This window comes from Prionailurus bengalensis, chromosome D3 (genome assembly GCF_016509475.1).
Source record: "Prionailurus bengalensis isolate Pbe53 chromosome D3, Fcat_Pben_1.1_paternal_pri, whole genome shotgun sequence".
NCBI classification, from domain to species: Eukaryota; Metazoa; Chordata; class Mammalia; order Carnivora; family Felidae; genus Prionailurus; species Prionailurus bengalensis.
In genome coordinates, this window is record NC_057356.1 from 54,648,548 (window position 1) to 54,668,754 (window position 20,207).

General features: G+C 33.8%; 1 protein-coding gene across 3 annotated transcripts in view; it reads right to left on the reverse strand.

Annotated features, from left to right (window-relative positions):
• The window catches only part of CCDC178 (coiled-coil domain containing 178), a 406,037-nt gene that overhangs the window by 242,185 nt on the left and 143,645 nt on the right, over nucleotides 1-20,207 (reverse strand). For all 3 annotated transcript variants that reach the window (XM_043558557.1, XM_043558558.1, XM_043558559.1), the window contains 4 exons: nucleotides 19,061-19,222; nucleotides 17,364-17,477; nucleotides 10,842-10,987; nucleotides 7,143-7,302 (listed from right to left, as the gene is read on the reverse strand). In XM_043558557.1, the coding sequence (XP_043414492.1) occupies nucleotides 7,143-7,302; nucleotides 10,842-10,987; nucleotides 17,364-17,477; nucleotides 19,061-19,222 (582 nt within the window). The remainder of the gene's footprint in view (nucleotides 1-7,142; nucleotides 7,303-10,841; nucleotides 10,988-17,363; nucleotides 17,478-19,060; nucleotides 19,223-20,207) is intronic.

Sequence of the window (20,207 nt, forward strand, 5' to 3'; positions counted from 1 at the left end):
GTACCACTAATAATTTCCACTAATTTCCAATAATTTCCACATTTCCACTAATAATACATAGGGTTCCCTTCTCTCTACCTCCTTACCAATACTTGCTATCTCTCGTAATTTTTATAAATGACATCCTGACAGGCAAGAGATGACATCTCACTGTGGTTTTAACTTGCATTTCCCTGATGTTTAGTGATGTTGAGCACATTTTCATTTATCTGTTGACTATCTACATACTTCTTTGGGAAGATGTCTACTCAGGTCCTTTGCCCATTTTTAATTGGATTACTTCTGTTTTTTCTTTATTTATTATTTTGTTTGTTGCCACTGAGTTATATGAGTTACTTATGTGTTTTGGATATTAATCCCATATCAAAGATATACTTTGCAAATATTTTCTCATATTTAGTAGGCTGTCTTTTCAATTTATGTATTATTTCTTTTGCTGTGGAGAAGCTTATCAGTTTGATGTAGTCCTAGCTTATTTTTGCATTTGTTTCCTGTGCTTTTGGTGTTCATATGTAAAAAAATCATTGCCAAGACCAATTTCAAGGAGCACAATATATTAAAATTGCCATAATTGCATTCAGGAAATACTTGATCATTTTTCAAGTTTGTTCTTCACTGCAAGTGAGAAAGAAAACACTAAAGTATTCAATTCAACTCGCTAGAAAAGAAAAAGAAACAAAATTACAAAAATCAATCAAAAAGAGTAACAAAGAAAAAAGCTAAAATTAATGATTTGGAGAACAAAAATAATTAATCATCATGAATAAATCAGAATTTGGGTGGGAAAACAATCATAAGGCAAAAATTTAACAAGGTCAATCAAGGAAAAGAAAAAAAAAGAAAAGCCTAATGCATGAGAAAAGAACATAACTACAGAAGCAGAAGAAATGAAAAAATACATATTTCATACAACTTAATAAATTTGAAAACCTCATTAAAATGATTTTTTTTCTAGAAAAATATAACTTTCAAATATTGGCTCAAGAATTAGAAAACATTAATCATGCAAAAAGCAAAAAAATGGACTGAATAAAATTTAAAATGTTTTTCTCCAGAAAAGAGTTAAGCTCAGATAATATGTACTGGGGGGCACTCACCATCATGTTTATTTATGTACTTCTTCTGACAGTTTTTATCCAGAACCGCCTTTTCAAGATTGTCTGCATGGCAAATGGAATGCCTTCCTCTGGGGCAAAGGCTGGACACGTTTGTTAGAAGCTCCCTTATAAAACTGGGGCTTTCCTACATTCCAAGTTCATCAGCTGTGATAAAGATTCCTTGTGTATGCAGCATCCACCTGGACCACTTTCCCATTATCCCATGAGACTTGGAGCCAAGGTGAACCTATTTAAACATGAAGCTCACACTGCTGCTGTGTAGCAAGTAATAAAATCTTTGCTTCTCACCTAGAAGTTTCATGCCTTCTGCATCATTTGTGAAACTATGGCAGGCTAACTTGTTAGTTTGCAAGTGAAGTAAAATCTCTAACTCTTCACATATCTTGATAGTATCATAGTAAAATTCCTCAAAATTTTAAGGAACTGAAATGTGTTATGCTATTTAACATAGAAAGAAGAGAAAACATTCTTATTTCATTCGAACAACTCTACTAAATCTCTGACACTAATATCTTGAACAGAGTACAAAACAGAAGAACTATAGACCAATTAGATGTTCAGCATTAAATGGCTGCAAATTGAATCCAGTAATGAATTACAGTTTTAATAAAGCATAACCAATTAGGTATACTTAAGTATGTAATCGGATATTTGGAAACTCATACTATAATTACTTTAATTGATCAAAAGAGAAAAACATATATTTATGCTATTACTCTGCAGTGGGGGAAAGGTATTTCAAAAGTGGCAGCCCCACCAGGAAATTAATGTTACTTGGAAAAATCATAACATCCAACGCGTGTTCATAGAGTATTATCACAACCATGTAAAAAAAAAACAATGCATAGAAAAACTGAGGTGGATTATGGCCAAGTGATTTTAATAGATGTCTCTAGGTAGTTGGGGAGAAAAAAGCCTATTCAAACTTCATGTATAGTCCTTTAACGAACTGTTAGTAGAAATTCTGGGACATATCTGCAAGATGTAACATGATGTTGGAGAGATGCAAAAAGAAGAGAGGCTTCTGCCCTGTTTAATGGATCATGCTCTGAGCAAACATTCAAAACACATTAAATTTATATTTGGGAGTTACTTATACCCATGCTACGTCTTTCCTTTACATTATAGTGTTATTCTCTCCTGATTTCTAAGTACCTACGATCATTGCCGCACTGGGTCTGTGCTTGAACACTTGAAGTGTTCCCCAGTATAAAATTAGTACTCTTTTGCTACCAGTCCTCAAATTAAAATGTTCATACCTCAAGAGAGCATGGATTTGAACAAGCAGCTTTAAAAAAGCAGTATGATGAACCTAATTAATATGATTACATGTGACTGATGCTTAATCCTACCAGAATTATTAAAAATATTAATTATGCAAACCATGTTTCCAACTTTTAAAACTTTCATGTTAATTTAAAATCTTTTGGTAGCAAGAAAATTAACATTAAGGCAAATTATTCTTGCTTATGGGGTCCATTGGTCAGTTCTTCTAAATGTTCCCAGGTTTTTCACACATTCATTTCCCACTATTAAGACCACAGAATATGTAATTTGTTTTTATTTTATTTTAATCATACCTAATGTATCAGGTCAGTGGGCCAGGGACACAATTTATTGTTTGTAATTTGAATGTTGTTACTATATTCAAGTTTGTTTTTTACATCTTCCCTCTTTCTGCTGATTGAATCTTTAAAATTGAGGCTAGGGTTGTAGTCACCCAACACTGAATGCCCTGAACACAGTACTCATAAACTAGTTGTGTGAATGAAGAAGTGATGAGTGGAAACTAGGAGAATAATTTTTTAAACTGTAGTAATCTTTAAAATTATCTCAGAGATTAAATTTGCTTCTTATTTGTACTATTTCTGTACCTGGCTGTCTAATGAGGCAATGAATCACTGCCTCTGTATGAAGCTAAGAATTTTCCACATGAAAGGGTCAAGAAGTGATTTAATAGCCAAATATGGGACTGCTGTAAATATTTCCTGAGAGTAAAAAATATGAGGCGAAATAAAAACTGATAAACTCTACAAAGTATTAGGGGATTGTGTCTTATAGAATTCAATTTGGAAACTGGTCTCTCTGCCAATGATCCAATATAGACCATTATACCCTTCTCATATCATACCCTAAATTATAGAAAGGAGAGCAAGATTATAGAAAAATCACTAGAGAAAGGCACTGACATAGAAAAGCAGTGGGACTTCTGAGGACGGCTAATAATAGATTAAAATTAAAATTAAAGATTAAAATAACCTGAAACTCCAGTTTTGTTTGGATCTCTCTAGTAACAAAAAGGAAGATCAGTAGCGAGAGCTATAGTACTTTGATGGGTATGATATAGTGACATTTTCATCTTAATTGTATTTGCAAACTATAGGCAGTTAAAACTCCATTTAACATTGAAATATCTTTCATTTAACTATATCTGATATGGAACTATATAAACCAAAAAAGGTTGAATTTAACTCCAGAACCACATTGTATTCTATCTGAAGTTTGTATATAATTTTTTTCTTAAACCATTTTATTGTCTGTTTGTAATTCTAATTCTATGGCATGTTTTCTTACATCCCCAGTTAATTCTACGGTGGATTTTATATGCTTTTATTAAATGATTTCTTCAGATGATCCATAATTGTGATCAATTCTTTTGCCCAGAGGGGACACCCCAGATTAGTAATACCGTATTTATAATCATGCCTAATAAAACTTGTTTCTTTTAGGAATGCTTCATATTACATACATGTTTACAAATTTTTACTTCATCCAATTTCTAAATAGGGATGAGAATAGTTTTCTGTGAAGAATCACATTCTTTCCACTATTTAATGCCAATAACTGATCAGAATCATAGTGTCACTAATGTAAGATATATCAATTTCTAAACTAGGCATGTTTAAACTCTATGCTTCTGATCACATATGGCAAATGCATAACAAAGAACTATCTGAGAGCTGATAAGAGGCAATTTCATATAAATTTAAGATTATTTAAGAAGTATTATTCAGATATTTATCAGAATCCTTAATTGCTAGAAAGCAATAGAGAATTTAACCATTTCACCTACAAGGAAAGACTAGATGGCAAATGTCTCATGAATTATCAAGGAGAAAAAGAGAGAATGAGAAAGAGAAAGAAAGGGAGAAATCAGCTCTTGCATGCAGCATGAGTATTCAACTAAAGTATCAGGCTGGCGCAGTATGGAAAATGTCCCTGAAATGCTCCTGCTTTCAGGCATTATCATGCATGTGGACAGCAAAATTACCAAAAAAGCATATGTTCATCCATTTATTCATTCAGTCATTCAATGAGTATTCATTGAGTGCCTCCCTTGTGCCAGGCATAATTCTGAGCTTATAGGATACAGAGAAGAATGTGGCAGAAAATCTCACTGACAATACATTAGTATTGCAAGATGCAGGCAGACAACAAACAAACAAAAATGAATGAACAAAACAAGGTCAGAGAAAGATTGGTGCTAAGAACAAAACACAACGCCAGGTGATGTGACAAGTGGGTGAAGGTAGGTGCATTTCGGAATGCGAAGGCAGAGACAAGATTTTGGATGAAAAAAAATACAAATCTCAATTTCTGAGAGGCTAGTTATACAGGATTTTTTCTTTGTCTCTCTCCTGCTGACCATATTTTGCCATTTCACTAATTATTATTGTTCCATTAAAGTGCTGAAATGCCAGTCAATAAATGATTATTGAGATCCCACTGTGTTCTCAGCACTAGGACGATTGGAAAATGTGGTTGAATTCAAACAGCTAATTCTACTGCTGTGATAAAATATGAGGTGGAGAATGATGCTTAAATCAGTAAATAACTTAAGCCTTCTCTTTCTGAGGGGTGCATTTACATCTAAGCCTCCTCAGTCCATTCATACATCACAAATCTTGAGATTTAGCCATCAATGTTTCAGGAACTTCTCCAAAAGAAGGCATCATTTATTGCCACTAGATGGCACCAATTATTTTCATATTGTTAGGCCCCCCTCCCCCTAAAATACCCTTTTTCTATGTAAAGGTCATTATTTAAAATGGAAGAATATTACTTAACACTATTGTTAATAAAACTATTATTCTTTTTTTAAGCTTACTTATTTATTTTCAGAGAGAGAAAGAGTAAGTGGGGGGAGAGGGAGGGGCAGAGAGAGAAAGTATCCCAAGCAGGCTCCGTGCTGCCAGCACAGAGCCTGACATGGGGCTCAATCCCACGAACAGTGAGATCCTGACCTGAGCCGCAAACAAGAGTTGGTCACTCAACCGACTGAGCCACCCAGGCACCTCTATTGTCCTTTTATTTTTTATTTGTTTTTAAAATGTTTTTATTTTTAAAAGAGAGAGACAGAGTACAAGCAGGGGAGGGGCAGAGAGAAAGGGAAACCCAGAATCCCAAGCAGGCTCCACGCTGTCAGCACAGAGCTTGATGCTGGGCTTGAACCCACAAACCGCGAGATCATGACCTGAGCTGAAGTCGGATGCTCAACTGACTGAGCCACTCAGGTGCCCTGTATTGTTCTTTTATTAATACTTTTCTACAGGGAGGATCACAGAAATAACATGAAAGATGGTATGTGCATTCACTGACATACTTGCTTAATGTATATTTGCTCTAATTTTTAAAAATGGTTTAGATAATTTCTTTGAAATGTAAAAAGTAATTGAGTATATGGATATATATAATAATTTGATATATTAATATCAGGACCAAAAATAGCTTTAAAAAGTATATTGTGATATTAAATATATCTTTAAAAGTTTTGCAGAAATAGTTGTAATAAGATGCAGTAGAATGATTTTTCAGAAGTAATTTACCATTTGGCCTCTTAAAAATAAGCCATGTTTATAAATATATTGAAAAAGTCATGGCATTCATTATTATAATTAAATGTATCAGAAACTAATCCAAAATATAAAATAGGAGAGGAATCCCTTAATTAAATGTGTACCATTTACTCATATTCTATATAAAAAATTTAGTATGAATAGCTTTAGAAAACTTAAACTTCAGATCCAAAAATATGTATCATATGATTTCTGTTTCCAAGTTTACAGGGCAATTAAAATCTATGGAAAACTTTTCTAAAGGAAAAGAGCATGAAATATTCTCCTTTTTCAAAAAAGTGGTTGGTAAACAATCAAAGTGTGTTCATTCAGAAATAAAATGTAACTATCCCCACATCTCCCATTAAAGGTGTAATAATGGCTCTAGAATAAATATAAATTGTACTTTTATACCAGTAGACTTCAAAATAAAGTGAAGTACAGAAGGTCCCTGACTTACAATGGTTCCACTTATATATATTTTTTTATTTTACATTGGTGCAAAAGCAATATGCATTCAGTACAAACCATACTGAGAATTTTGAATTTTGATTGTTTCCCAGGCTAGTGATTTGGGGTAGGATACTGTCTTGTGATATTGGGCAGGGACAGCAAACCCCAGCTCCCAGTCAGCCATGTGATCCTGAGAGTAAACAACTGATACACTTAACAGTCAGTCCTTCCCCACACAACCATCCTGTTTTTCACTGTCAGTACCGTATTCAATAAATTACATGAGATATCCAACACTTTACTATAAAATAGGCTTTGTGTTAGATGATTCTGCCCAACTGTAGGCTAATGTAAGGGTTCTGAGCACATTTCAGGTAGGCTAGGCTAAGTTATGATGCTGGGAAGTTAGGTATATTAAATGCATTTTTGACAACAATATTTTCAACTCACGATGAGTTTATCAGAATATAACCTACTCGCAAGTCAAGGAAGATTTGTACAATGACACAATGAGAGTGCACATAAAATGCATTAAAAAGCACAATATGGTATATGAATATATTATAATTACTTAGAAGAAAAAATAAGAAATTACATTGATTGCACTAACGGATTCATTTTTAAAATTTGAACATCATTACCACTTCAATATGAAAAACGAGTGCCTCAAACTAGCTGCTAGTTTAACTATCACTACATTTCCTTCATTTTAAGACAGTCCAAAAATAATACTCACTTTAATATCTGCCAGAGTTTTTTGCCTCATGGTAATGAGTGTTCTGTATCTCTGTTCTTCTTCATAGAGTCTCTCTTCACAGGTTTTTTTCTCACTTACGAGCTGATCAAACACAGCTTGTGCATATTCCTTTTTATATTTTGTAGTTATATAGTGGTTCCTATGAAGAAAGAATTGTATTTGCCACTGACCAATTCATATTTTATTTTCTGAAATACATTTGTGATACAGTTTTAAAGAGCCAGTATTTAAAAGTCTTAGAACTGAAGGGCTTTGGAAAGATCCCTAATCTTTTCCATAGGCCTATCTCCATAGAGCTACTTCTAAACGATCCAGTTGGGAGAAAATCTCTAGAGAAAATCTCTAGAGAAATTTAGTGGATTTTCTTGGTTGCCTACCCAGCATGCCTCTCCAAAAGAACCCCTCCTCCATGCAGCACATAACCCCAAAAATACATTCTAATTAGATTAAGTATAATTAGATTAGACTAGCATGTGGCTGATTATTCAGGAATGAAGATATGTATTAATATAGCCTAATAAGACGAAAGGCAAGGACCTAATTCCATGTACAAAAGGCTCCCATCCACTAAATGTGAGTGAGTCATGTTTTCAAACCTGAAGACAATGGGCATAGAGGAGAGAGAAAAAACTGAGTACCTAGTGTTGATCTCCTGGATCACCAACCCTGCAGCTGACCCTGCCTAAGAGCCCCTGTTCTATAATATGACACATTTCCCTATTGTTTAGTTTAAGCTGTTGTGAGAATGTGTTCTGTGTGTGTGTGTGTGTGTGTGTGTGTGTGCATTTTGTCCTTTGCAACTAAGTATATACTGACACAGAGATTAAGTGATTTTTCTTTAAATAAGGAACAATATAAGTAGAAAAAGCATCAAAAAGTGGTTAATACAATACTACAAAACAAATATGCTTTAGAAATAATTGCCAGAGTTGATCAGTAACGCAGAATACAGAATAAGCAGCTGCAAAAGCTCCACACAGTCTTACGTTACCCACAGTTGTTTTTATCTCTGCTGGTATAGAAAACTGAATCCTTCGCACAGTTAGCTAAAATAGCAGCAGGACTAAAGTTTTTGAGGGACTGAAATGTTAAAGTGCTTTGAATATAATACCTCATTTAATACAACAACAACCCTTGACATTATGGAACATAGACCACTGGGGAAATTCACACAGGAAAGAGCTAGTATGACCAGAACCAAAATACTCCCACAGTTGCTCCCAGCAAATATCATTATATATTGACCACATATACTTTGTTCCCTACACTAAGTATTTTGAGACTGGATTATATTCAACAGAGCATTTAGTTAATTATAAATATACATATACATATATATGTATATATATGTGTATATATACATATATACACATATACATGTACACATACATGTATATACACACATATATACATACATACATATGCATGTATACATACACATATACATGCATGTGTATACATATATACATATATGTATGTACATGTACATGTATATATACATGTGTATACACATATGTATACATATACACATATATATGTATACATATATAAATATGTATATGTGTATATATACATATGTGTATATGTGTGCATACATGTGTAAATACATACATATATACATGTACGCGTATATATACATATATGTATGTATATATACATGTGTGTATAGATATGTATACGTGTATACATACATATATGTATATATACATATATATACACACACATACACATATAGGCACATACACAAATGCATACATTACATAGGCTATATGATTATATGTATATCTATGCATGAAAATAGTGTTTCCTTTCTCCCAGTGATAAAAAGAATAAACTCTGAGGTCCTATGGGTCTGGTTAAATCCTTTCACATCCTAATTAAGAAACAGGTGTAAAAATTAGAGCCAAGGATAGCTTTGTTATTTTCTTATCACCATATTTTAGTAGTTTTGCACATGCAAGCTTGTGTTGCTAAATTATCTTTAGATACTTGAAGGTTCTCTTTCTCATTTGTCATTTCTTTGTCCTTCTCGGTGTCTGGCACTAGGCACACTGTAAGTTCTCAATAAAGAATGATTAGCTTGATACAGTCACCTACTGAAAGTACCAGTAGACTATTGCTAATACAGTTTATCTGCAATAATCTTCCTTTCCAATCCTAGTTTAGGGAGTCAACGTGCATAGCCGTAAGAGCACCACTTTGGAATAAGATGGACCTAAACCAGAGCTGGTTCTACCACTAATTAGCTGTACAATGTTACGGCAGTCAACTAATTTCCCTCAGCTTGTTTCCTCAGTATTCTTTTAAGAATGTTATTATATAATTTAAAGATTTGTTGTGAGAACTGGATCAGATAAAGAACACAGACTGCCCACAGAGTATCTGGTACATTGAGAGGTCAATTAATGGTAACTTTAAATATTACTTGACATTATCCATCATTATTGTTAATTAATAGATCTGTCAATAATGTCACAGCTTCGGCTATTCTTTTTCTGTGAGAAGGCAGACTTTTGTCAAGTTTAGAGAGGGAACTGATTCACTGGGACATGGTGACCAATCTTGTCCCAAGGGCAATATAATCTAGCCACAGAACAGAGGAAAATGTTAGGACTGAAATGGTAAGAATTCTGAAGAAAGGAAATTCACCAGCTCCTAAACTAAATCTTTACAAGTTTAATGAGAATTTAAAAAATTTAAGCTTACACCATTGAACCTCAGCATATTTGTACAGATGTTAAATGATGTGGATAAATATCTTTCAAAATAAACAGCATATTTCTTTGCCTTCTTACATGATATACTGAATATGATTTAATGTTTTTCAGATAAATCTGTATGATCATTTTGAATATGTTTTTACCCTATAGTAATAGCTAAATAAATCCTTGTTGAGAGCATGCCCTGATTCTATTAGAGTGTATGATAATCAAGCTGTGCGCAACTGTTTTCATGACATTTTATCCCTCAAGGGCTGTAATTTTGCTAATGCTATGTTAGCCTTATTATACTTAAATCAAACTATAATTCCTAAACGTGACTAATGTATATTCTTCCAGTAGTCCTGCAAGCTCTGTTCTCAATGTATTATAAAATAGAAAATAAGAACAAAAAGGAATAAAGGAAGAGTATGCAAGTTCTAAGTAAGGGTCTATGGAAACACTGAAGGATCTTAGACTATGGTCATTCTCTAAGTGAAAGACCTTACTAACCCTTGTCACGTATGCCCCTGACTAATGAAGGGACTGCATAAGAGGTTTTTATAATAAATATGAAAAAAATTACATGAGGTTTTATAGAATATCTATTTCTAAAGGCTTACCTTAAAACTTACCAAAAGAGTTGGGTGAAAAACCATATATTATTAACCATGTCATGTGAGTGAGAAATATTGAAATTAGTGGGAAAGATTAATTTCATAATTAAGAAAAGTTCTTCTACTTGGAAAGAATAAATATTTGCAGTTACTAAGAATAAACCCATCCGAGTAATAAAAAATGAAAGCAATTTATGTTCTTAAGCCAAAATTAGCAAATATTACATGTTTATTCCACATCAAATAATGATGGCAAATTATGGATCATTTTAAGAACAAATCTTAAATATGGAAATCTGATCATATCTCTTTTATAAACAATATACTGAACATTTAATATTTTATAACACTTAAATACTTACTTTAATTGCTCAAGTGTCTGAGCCAAAATATTCTTTTCCTTCTCTTTTTCTTTTAAGTCCTTATTCAATTGATCTATTTTTGCATGATAAATAACTGTTTTACTTTTAGTGGTCTTTATTTCTTTAAAAATCATTGAGCGTTTTTCCTGAAAAACAAATTCAAGAATGTTTTATTTTATTTTATTATTATTATTTTTTTAATGTTTATTGATCTTTGAGAGAGAGAGAGAGAGACAGAGTGTTAGCGAGCAAGGGCCAGAGAGAGAGAGATAGAGACACACACACACACACACACACACACACACACACACACACACACACAATCTGAAACAGGCTCCAGGCTCCAACCTGTCAGTACAGAGCCTCATGAGGGGCTCGAATCCATAAACCATGAGATCATGACCTGAGCCGAAGTCAGAGGCTTAACTGACTGAGCCACCCAGGCACCCCAAAAAGTTTTATTTTAAACACTAGAATTTTCATATCCTGGCAACTTAAGGATACAATTACATTTGGCCATGTGAACAATCAAAAGCAAACAGTAACTTCTTATCAACATAATCAACAACTTAGATTTACCTTCCCTTCTTCATAGTTAACACCTGATGTGATTTTCTAAAAGATGGGTTAGAAGTATACAGTCTCTCTCCCCCCATCTCTTTTCCTCTCTCTCCATTTTCCCCTCTCTCCCTTGCACTAACTTGTCTGTCCCTCTACACGCCCACATACATGCACACCTTAAAGGCACATCCTTTCAAAATGCAAACATGTGGTTACTGTTTTTCAAACGTGTACACTGAAGGTAGGCAAGAATATACATTGTCCTGATCATTCAAACACAAGAAGTTGGTATTTAATACATTTCCCCAAGGCTGGCCTGTACAATTCCAGACTGAAGATTTTATTTTCCATCTATTTTTTTGCATGATCCCTTTATGACTGTTGATGTTTATATTGACTTAATGATTTACTGACTGGATGACTGACTTACAGAATGTTGTTTCCTACATCTGGCATTGCTTCTAATTAGTGCTACTCTCCCCCAACTGATTTCACAGATTTCAACTGCTCCCTTTGCTCCTATTTTCCTCCATTTCCCCCCATATGCTCCCTGATTCTTTCTCTGCTCTTACAGATTTCAAGAAGAAAGCCTAATCTTTTATATTTATTTTCCTACCCACTATTTGTCCACGACTTTCAACACTGGGTACTGTGTTTGAATTTCTATATCCTCCCCTTTTTTTTCTTTTTCTGGAAGTTCTGGAATGAGGGTGTTTGTTTGTTGGTTGGTTTGTTTTTGGTTTATTTTCAATACCTGAATATGGTTGAAAGATGAATGACTAGGATTCTTCAATGAGACCCAACAGGATATTATATTATTACTAGGAGAAAAGTCAACACCTCAAAAAAGTGTGAAGAGATACATAAGTATGGAGTAAATTAAGTATTCAGAAGCTGAAGAGGATGGGCAACTGTGAGTACAGCATGCTATCACTAAACTTGACTTTTAAGTCAGATTCCATAATTCATGCCTTAATCTTGAATGAGGATTCTTGTAGGAAACTAAGACAACCTCAGAAGCAATGGTATCTACAACTGAGACCAAACCAGCCAAATCAGCAATGCTGAAGGCGGTGTCAGAGGATTCTATACCAAAGGAAAGCAAGAGTGTGCTTCCTGCAGACAGCAGTGAAAAGCAAAAACAGTATTTTGGCACTTTACTAGGTACCATCAGTGAGGCTTTGGTACATGTGAACAGCATATCCCCCTCCACGGCATCAAAAAAGAGCAGAAACGGCACTATAATGAGCTGAGTAGAAGGAAGCTTTTAGATGCTCTCTGTCAATCAGGGGTACAAATTTGAGCATCTCCAGTTCAAAAAAGGTTGGGGACCCCAAGAGCCATTTGTAAGTCTATTGATAAATGCTGAAGTGCCACCAGAGTAAATGGGAATAGAGGCATAAAAAAAGTACATTTAGAATCTGACCATCCTTTGGCTTATTTTTCTCAAACACTGTCATTTCCAGCCACATATTTAAAAAATATCAGGTAATAAATATTATAGAGGCGCCTGGTGGCTCAGACACTTGAGAGTCCAACTTTGGCTCAGGTCATGATCTCACAGTTTATGAGTTCAAGCCTCACACTGGGGTCTGTGCTGAGTGCAGAGAGCCTGTTTGGGATTCTCTCTCTGCCCTTCCCCCACACGCACTTCCTCTCTCTCTCTCTCTCTCAAAATACATAAACTTAAAAATTAAATAAAGATTATATTCATATTCTAAATTATTAATTTCAGATTATATTTTAAGTAAGATTTAATAAATGTATTTTTAAATTATCTAAATGTAATAAGTGTATATTCTATGTCTATGATTTAAATGGGGGTGAAAATAGTAAAAATTCAGTAATGGCCCACGTTTAGCTTGGCCATGATTGAAATGCTTATCCACAATAAAAGATAAGATTATTTGTCTTAAAAATTATCTATCTTAGAATTTAAGTTCTTAGAAGATAAAAATAGGGTCTACAGTATATTTTGTATACCTATCAGCATAAGAGTACTTAATAAATGCTATTAAATATTTGAATTACAGCAGTCTGGGTTCCACAGCAGCATGGTACAGAAGGTGTTTCTTCATCCAGGGATCGCCCATCTCACTGGCTTCATCTCTTTTCATTCTTATAATAGGTACCCTACTTTCTGGTCATACCAAACTACCTACAATTCCACAAACACACAGCACTATTCCATGATATCTTTGCTTTGCAAACATAGCATCTGTTTCTAAAATGCCTTACCTCATTTCTTCATCCATTTAAAAATTATATAATAATAATAATAGAAACCATTTGTTGAATACCTCCACTGCCAATCGTTTTTCATTCTTTTAGGCTTTGTGTGTATATCATCTCTGTTCTCTACAACATATGGCAATGCAAGTACTTAACCTCCATTTGCTCTGTGAGTAATAACCTCCCCTGAAAAACTTTCCCCAGATCCCTCAGTTCACAGCTCAGTTTCCTCCTCCATGACACTCTCCCACCTCATTATACTGCTGTCATAGCTTTGCTCGCAGAGTATTAATGCTCTCTGCGTCCTTGTCTACTCCCCAAAAAGATGATGTGCTTCTTGAGTGAACAAAGTTCTCCTTTTACCTCCTAAACTCCAGCAAATTCCAACAATGTTTAATATATCTCAAGTGTTCAATAATAACTGGAAAGGCAAACTAAGCTGAAGGACAAATAAAAGAAAATTAACCCTTCTTCTCTAGCACTTGAACTCCTAGTACCTTGGATAATACTGAGCACAAAGAAAGTGTTCAGCCATATTCTTCATTGAAATCTGTTATTTGTAAGACATACCACTTTTGGCAATTTTTAGTTAATATTTTTGAAACTAGTATTCAGATGTGGACATGAGAACTGTGCTGGCTTTCAACTGTACTGCTCAACACATAGGTTTTAGGTTTTGTGATGTGTTACAAGTAACTTGTGATCAGTAACAGAAGTGTGCTGAGTAGTAGGAGCTTATTGGAATGTTTTTGATCCTGAGTTTAAAGGAAATACTTTTAATGTTCCATCATTGAGTATAACATTTTCTAAAAAATACTGGTAGACACACTATAACACACAATCAAGGTCAGAATGTTTTCATTCTGTTTCTAGGTAGTTGAAGGTCTTTTTGAAAATCATTGGTGGCTATGGTGTTTTATCAAATATTTTGGGTTGTCTTTCATTTCTGTAAATGTACTGAATTATATTAGTACAGCTGATCCTTGAACAGCACAGGTTTGAACTCTGCAGACCCACTTACATGCAGAGTTTTAACAGCACACTATTGTAAATATATTTTTTCTTCCTTATGATTTTCTTTAGTCTATTCTACTTTAATATAATAATATAGAATATAATATCTGTAGCATACAAAAATATATGTTAATCAACTGTTTGTTATATTTAAAGCTTCCAGTCAATAGTAGGCTATTAGTAGTTAAGTTCTGGGGGAGTCAAAAGTTACATGTGGGTTTTCAACTATGTGGGGGCCGGCACCGCTAAATCCTGCACTGTTCAAGTATCAGCCGTACATTTCTTCATGCTGACTCATCTTCACATTCTTCAAAAGAATTTTAACTTGCATAATACATGCTTTTAAATCACACTGTAAAACCTCAACGCACTGATATATTTAAGGTTTTGTCATCTGTGTTCATAAATGAGATCACCTATAGAATTCTTTTTCATGCTAATCTTTTTCAGTTACAGTTTCAGAATTACATTATTACCGAATGAATTCAGAAGCTCTCCATACTTTGTTATGGTCTGTATCTGGTCTTTGTAGGGATACCTGTAAAGTACCTGGGCTTGTTCTTGCCACTAGTGGTCTAGACAAATGACATTTACTCTATAATTATCATTCTACTCTTGTTGTGATTCTTCCTCTTGACTCAGTTTTCATTATTTGCATTTTATAAATAAATTATATACTTCATCCAAATTTTAAAACAAACTGCTATGCAAAGCAGCATTCTTTCTTTCATTACTATATATAATTATTTCTCTGTTAGTTTTTCCCATGGCTGTTTTTATCCTCTTTTTGTTCACATAGATATGCTAAGCACTTTAAGTTTTTCTTACCAAAATAATTTATTGGTAATACTAAAGTATTACCCTGACCTGCTCCATAAATTTTGCTCTATGGTTTATCATCAGTCATTTATAAATAAATGGTAAGTTATATTTCTGAATATTCCTTAACACAGAAGCAAATAATGGAAAAAAAAATGTAATTTAAAAAATATGCCCAGAGGGGTACCTGGGTGACTCAGTCAGTTAAGTGTATGACTCTTGATTTCAGCTCAGGTCATGATCTCACGGTTTGTGAACTTGAGTCCTGCATGGGGTTCTGAGCTGACAGGGTGGAGCCTGCTTGGGATTCTCTCTCCCTCTCTCTTCTCTCTGCTCCTCCCCCACTTGTTTTCTCTCTCTCTCTAAAAATAAACTTAAAAAATTTTCTAAAAACATATTTCCAGTGATCTATACAAATGTTTTCTTTTTGCCGTAATTTTTTTTTGTTAGAGTTCTAACTTTACTTCACTATATTCAACAAAAGTAACCTGTATGAGCATATCAGAATAATGTAATGGTTAAGAGCATAGATTCTGGTGCCAATGCCAGATTTAGTGAATCTCGACTGCACCATTAACAAGCTATGTGAAACTGAACAAGTTCATTAAAAAACAAGGCATTAGATTCTTCAACTGTAGAATGGAGATAATAATAGCATAATCTTTGTAGAGTTATTATGAAGTTGAAATGAGTTAATATATCTGAGCATTTTAAATAATGTCTGGATATAGAGAACTGAAAAATACCAGTATCTGTTGTTGGAGTTATTGTTGCTAGTATTATTATATTCCTTGGTAAATTTTTAATATTTATTTTGTGGCCTAGTACAAACATTTTAAAAATATTATGATTACAAAGGGGTGCCCGTGTGGCCCAGTCGGTTATGTGTCCAACTTCAGCTCAGGCCATGATCTCATGGTTTGGTTTGTGGGTTCGAGCCCCGCGTCGGGCTCCATGCTGACAGCTCAGAGCCTGAGCCTGCTTCAGATTCTGTGTCTCCTTCTCTCTCTGTCCCTCCCTGCTCTTGTTCTGTCTCTCTCAAAAATGAATAAATGTTAAAAAAAATTTTTAAAAAGATATGATTACACCTCTATCTAATAGCCAACATGCTGTCCACCAACAAATCCAATTGGTGCTACCTTAAAAATATATTCAGAGGATAGCAAGTTGAAGACAGTGGACTATCTCCACTTCCCCATATCCAGTGATTTTATAAAGACAGAATACTGGAGATAAGGATTTTCAGGGAGCAAATATTTCTTTAATTTTTTTTTAATGCTTATTTACCTTTGAGAGAGACAGAGAGAGTGTGAGCGGGATAGGGGCAGAGCAAGAGGGAAACAGAATCCAGAGCAGACTTCAGGCTCTGAGCAAGCTGTCAGCACAGAGCCTGATGCGGGGCTCGAACTCACAAACTGCGAGATCAAGACCTGAGCCGAAATCAGATGCATAACCAACTGAACCACCCAGGTGCCCAGGGAGCAAATATTTCTGATTTGGAAAAAGCCCTGAAGCCTTTTGGTATATGACCATGCTGCCTTTACAATGGTGTGAGGGTAAAATTAAGTTGCCGGATATTAACAAATGGTTCAGTCTGTAGATTGGTCTCATCTCTAGAAACATGGTACTATCTGGTACAATACAGAAATCCCTACCTCTACTTTGTAGGAAAGGTTAACAGGAGGGTGCACTAGTACAGTGGGAAAAACACTATAAAAGAGAAAAAATGAAGATACACTCTGTGTGTGTATGTGTGAGTGTGTGTGTATGCGTATAGAAACTTAGTGCAACCAATTAGAAATGAGAGGTATCCACCTAAAATAAATTGCTTGAATAGTTTTCATTGACATAAAGAGGTTGGAAATTCATAAATTTTTTTGGTATTAAATTTCTTACCTCAGTTTCTATTATTGCATCACGAGTTTTCTTCCCTTTTTTTCTCAAATTTTTCTTTGTTCTTTCCACATTTCTTTTAACATTTTCTCTTTTCTCAATTATATCATTTAATGTCTAGAAGACATTCAGAAATTAAGATATGCAGCAGTTACAATCCAACTACCCTGGTTTAGACCAAGTAGTTCCCAAATGACCATTTTAATAGTAACAATATGTATTTTGGTAGAAAGGGAAAGGACCACCACACACGAATAACAAAAATATACTATGATATCCACATCCCAATATTCCACTTGAATTAGCAGATAAAACCAAAATCTAACAAATTTTGGCTAAATAACAAAAACTAATAAACTCACATAGAAATTATAAGTTTTCACCATATTTGAAAATTTTAACCAAAATTAAAACTCCAAATACCAATTATCAGCGATCATTACCAAAAGTGCATAAAAACTTGCTATTTCCAAGAGTCTGTGTTAAATTCATAGTTCTTATAGTTTATAAACTATTAAAATATAATAAAAACAAAAATGATTACTGAACTATAAGATGAGGAAAAAAAACAATGGCTATTATAAAATAAGGGGGAATAAAAGTCATTAATCTTTTTAGGAATTCATTATGCTCAGATGATTATACTGAGGCTTTTGAAGCAATTAATAAATTTCCATCACTAATGTAAGGAGGAGCCATTATTAAAATCATTTATCTCACTAGGTGTTAGTACTGGTTATATATTCATTACATGAGCTCTAGGATAAGCAATTAAGAGCCCTGAATATAGTAGTATACTCAGAATTTGTTGTTGCCATGTTTTATGGCCTTGTACAAGCTGCTTCGTGCATTTAGGCCCTAGTTTTCTCAAGTCCACAACACAGGTAAGCTCTGTCTTGGCTATTTCACAGGGAGGCTTTGAAGATCGAAATAAACTTTCAAAATGGGAACATTTTATAAATCATAAAGTTTTTTTAATTAAAAAATTGAAAATTATTAAAGGCCATTTTAATAAATTATTAAATTACATCATCATTTGCAAAGAAAAAAATTCTGTTGCTAAAATGGCCCAAACGAATGTATGTATGTCCTCTCTGCACCTAAGGACAAGAATATATAACTCTCACCACACCCTCTACTTCTCCAAAAGACTAATGACAGGATGCATACATATTTTTCTACTAAATTTTTTCTTTGGGAAGGGCTAGTAGTATCAGTAACTGCCATAAACTTGTTGTTTTGAAAATATTTTATCGACATTTGCTTTATTTTTCATCCTATGTGTCTCAACTTCTTCCACATACATCAAAAATTTACCATAAAAATGTCAAGATGCATTAGATTTTATATTTGAGTAAACATAGCTTCAGCATTTTATTAACAGGCAGTGAAGACTCTGAATTAAATTTAACATAGTGGGCAATCACAAAAGAAAAATCACTACTCATCTGTTTGAAAACTGCTTTTCCTAGGTACACTTTAAGATAGAGTATGGGGGCCCAGGTAATAGCATCAATAGTCTTGCCATTTGGTTCCACCATAGATCAGCTGTGTGGTCATAAAATACTCATTTTGTTCATGCTTTTATGTCTTCCTATGTGAAATCATAATATTCCAAATAATAATGTAAGATCACATATACGATTTATCGACCTCAACACTCCTGGAAATTAGCTTCTGGATTAATTGTAAATGCTTACGTCAGCATGCTCTTTGTGGGCAGTTCTGATTTTTGCGGCATCTTCTTCTAGTTCAAGCAGCGGTGTCTCTAGTTCCGCCAGTGCTAGGGTGTACATTGCTTTCTTTTCCATAAGATCCTGTCTCTCAAGGATCTGTTCTTCTTGAATGGAATACAATTTTTTCTGCCAGCAAAAATTTTAAAGAATTCATTAAGTTATCAATCACCTAAACATGAGATAAGGAGTGCACTTGTGATGAGCACCAGGTGATGTATGGAATTGTTGAGTCACTATATTGCACACCTGAAACTAATATAACACTGCCTGCTAACTGGAATTAAAAACTTAAAAAAAGTAAACATTTATTGAGTCTCAGTCTTGTGTCAGGCAATAATATTTGTTGTTATTTGAAAATTAAAAAAAAATTATGCCACCACAAAAAATAGGTATGAATATACCATATTTAAACAATGTAGTTATTATTCAAAAATGAGAGACAATTAATATAGATAATAAAAATCAAACATTCTTATGTAAGTATTGGAAGATAATAAGGTTAAAAAGCACACTAACAACAAATATTGAAATATATGTAATTCTGGCAAACTAAAACCCAGTAAAACCAATGGACAAGAAGTTAATGACAAAATACTAAGCTAAAAGGGCTAGAAAATTATGGAATTATTGAACATACATATACATAGAAAGAAAAATAAATCAGGAAATTTGGCATTTTCAGCATAGAGAAGCGGAGAAACACTGCTTTTACATGTTTGAAAATGCCAAATTTCCTAACAGAAGAAATCACAAAATTTGTGTTCATTTCAAAGAAGACCAGAGGTGCAGATAATCTCAAATAAGTGTATACAATAACACTGTTTTGGACTGTTTTGCCTCTTGATTTTATTTTTAGAACTTCAAGTATTCATGTATTTCTGAAGGGGAGCCATTCTAGAAACATGTCAAAGATCAAAACAGACAACCTGGGTTCCAAAGGATATGCAGGTGGTAGGCGAAGATAAAGACATTTTAAATTGACTTTGCTAGCTATATTAATTTGATTTCAAAATCTTTATATAGAAATAACATATGTTTTTTCAGTGTTAAATACAGAAATTCAATTGAAAGACACTAAAAGTAAAGAAAACATAACATCATCACAAAGCAA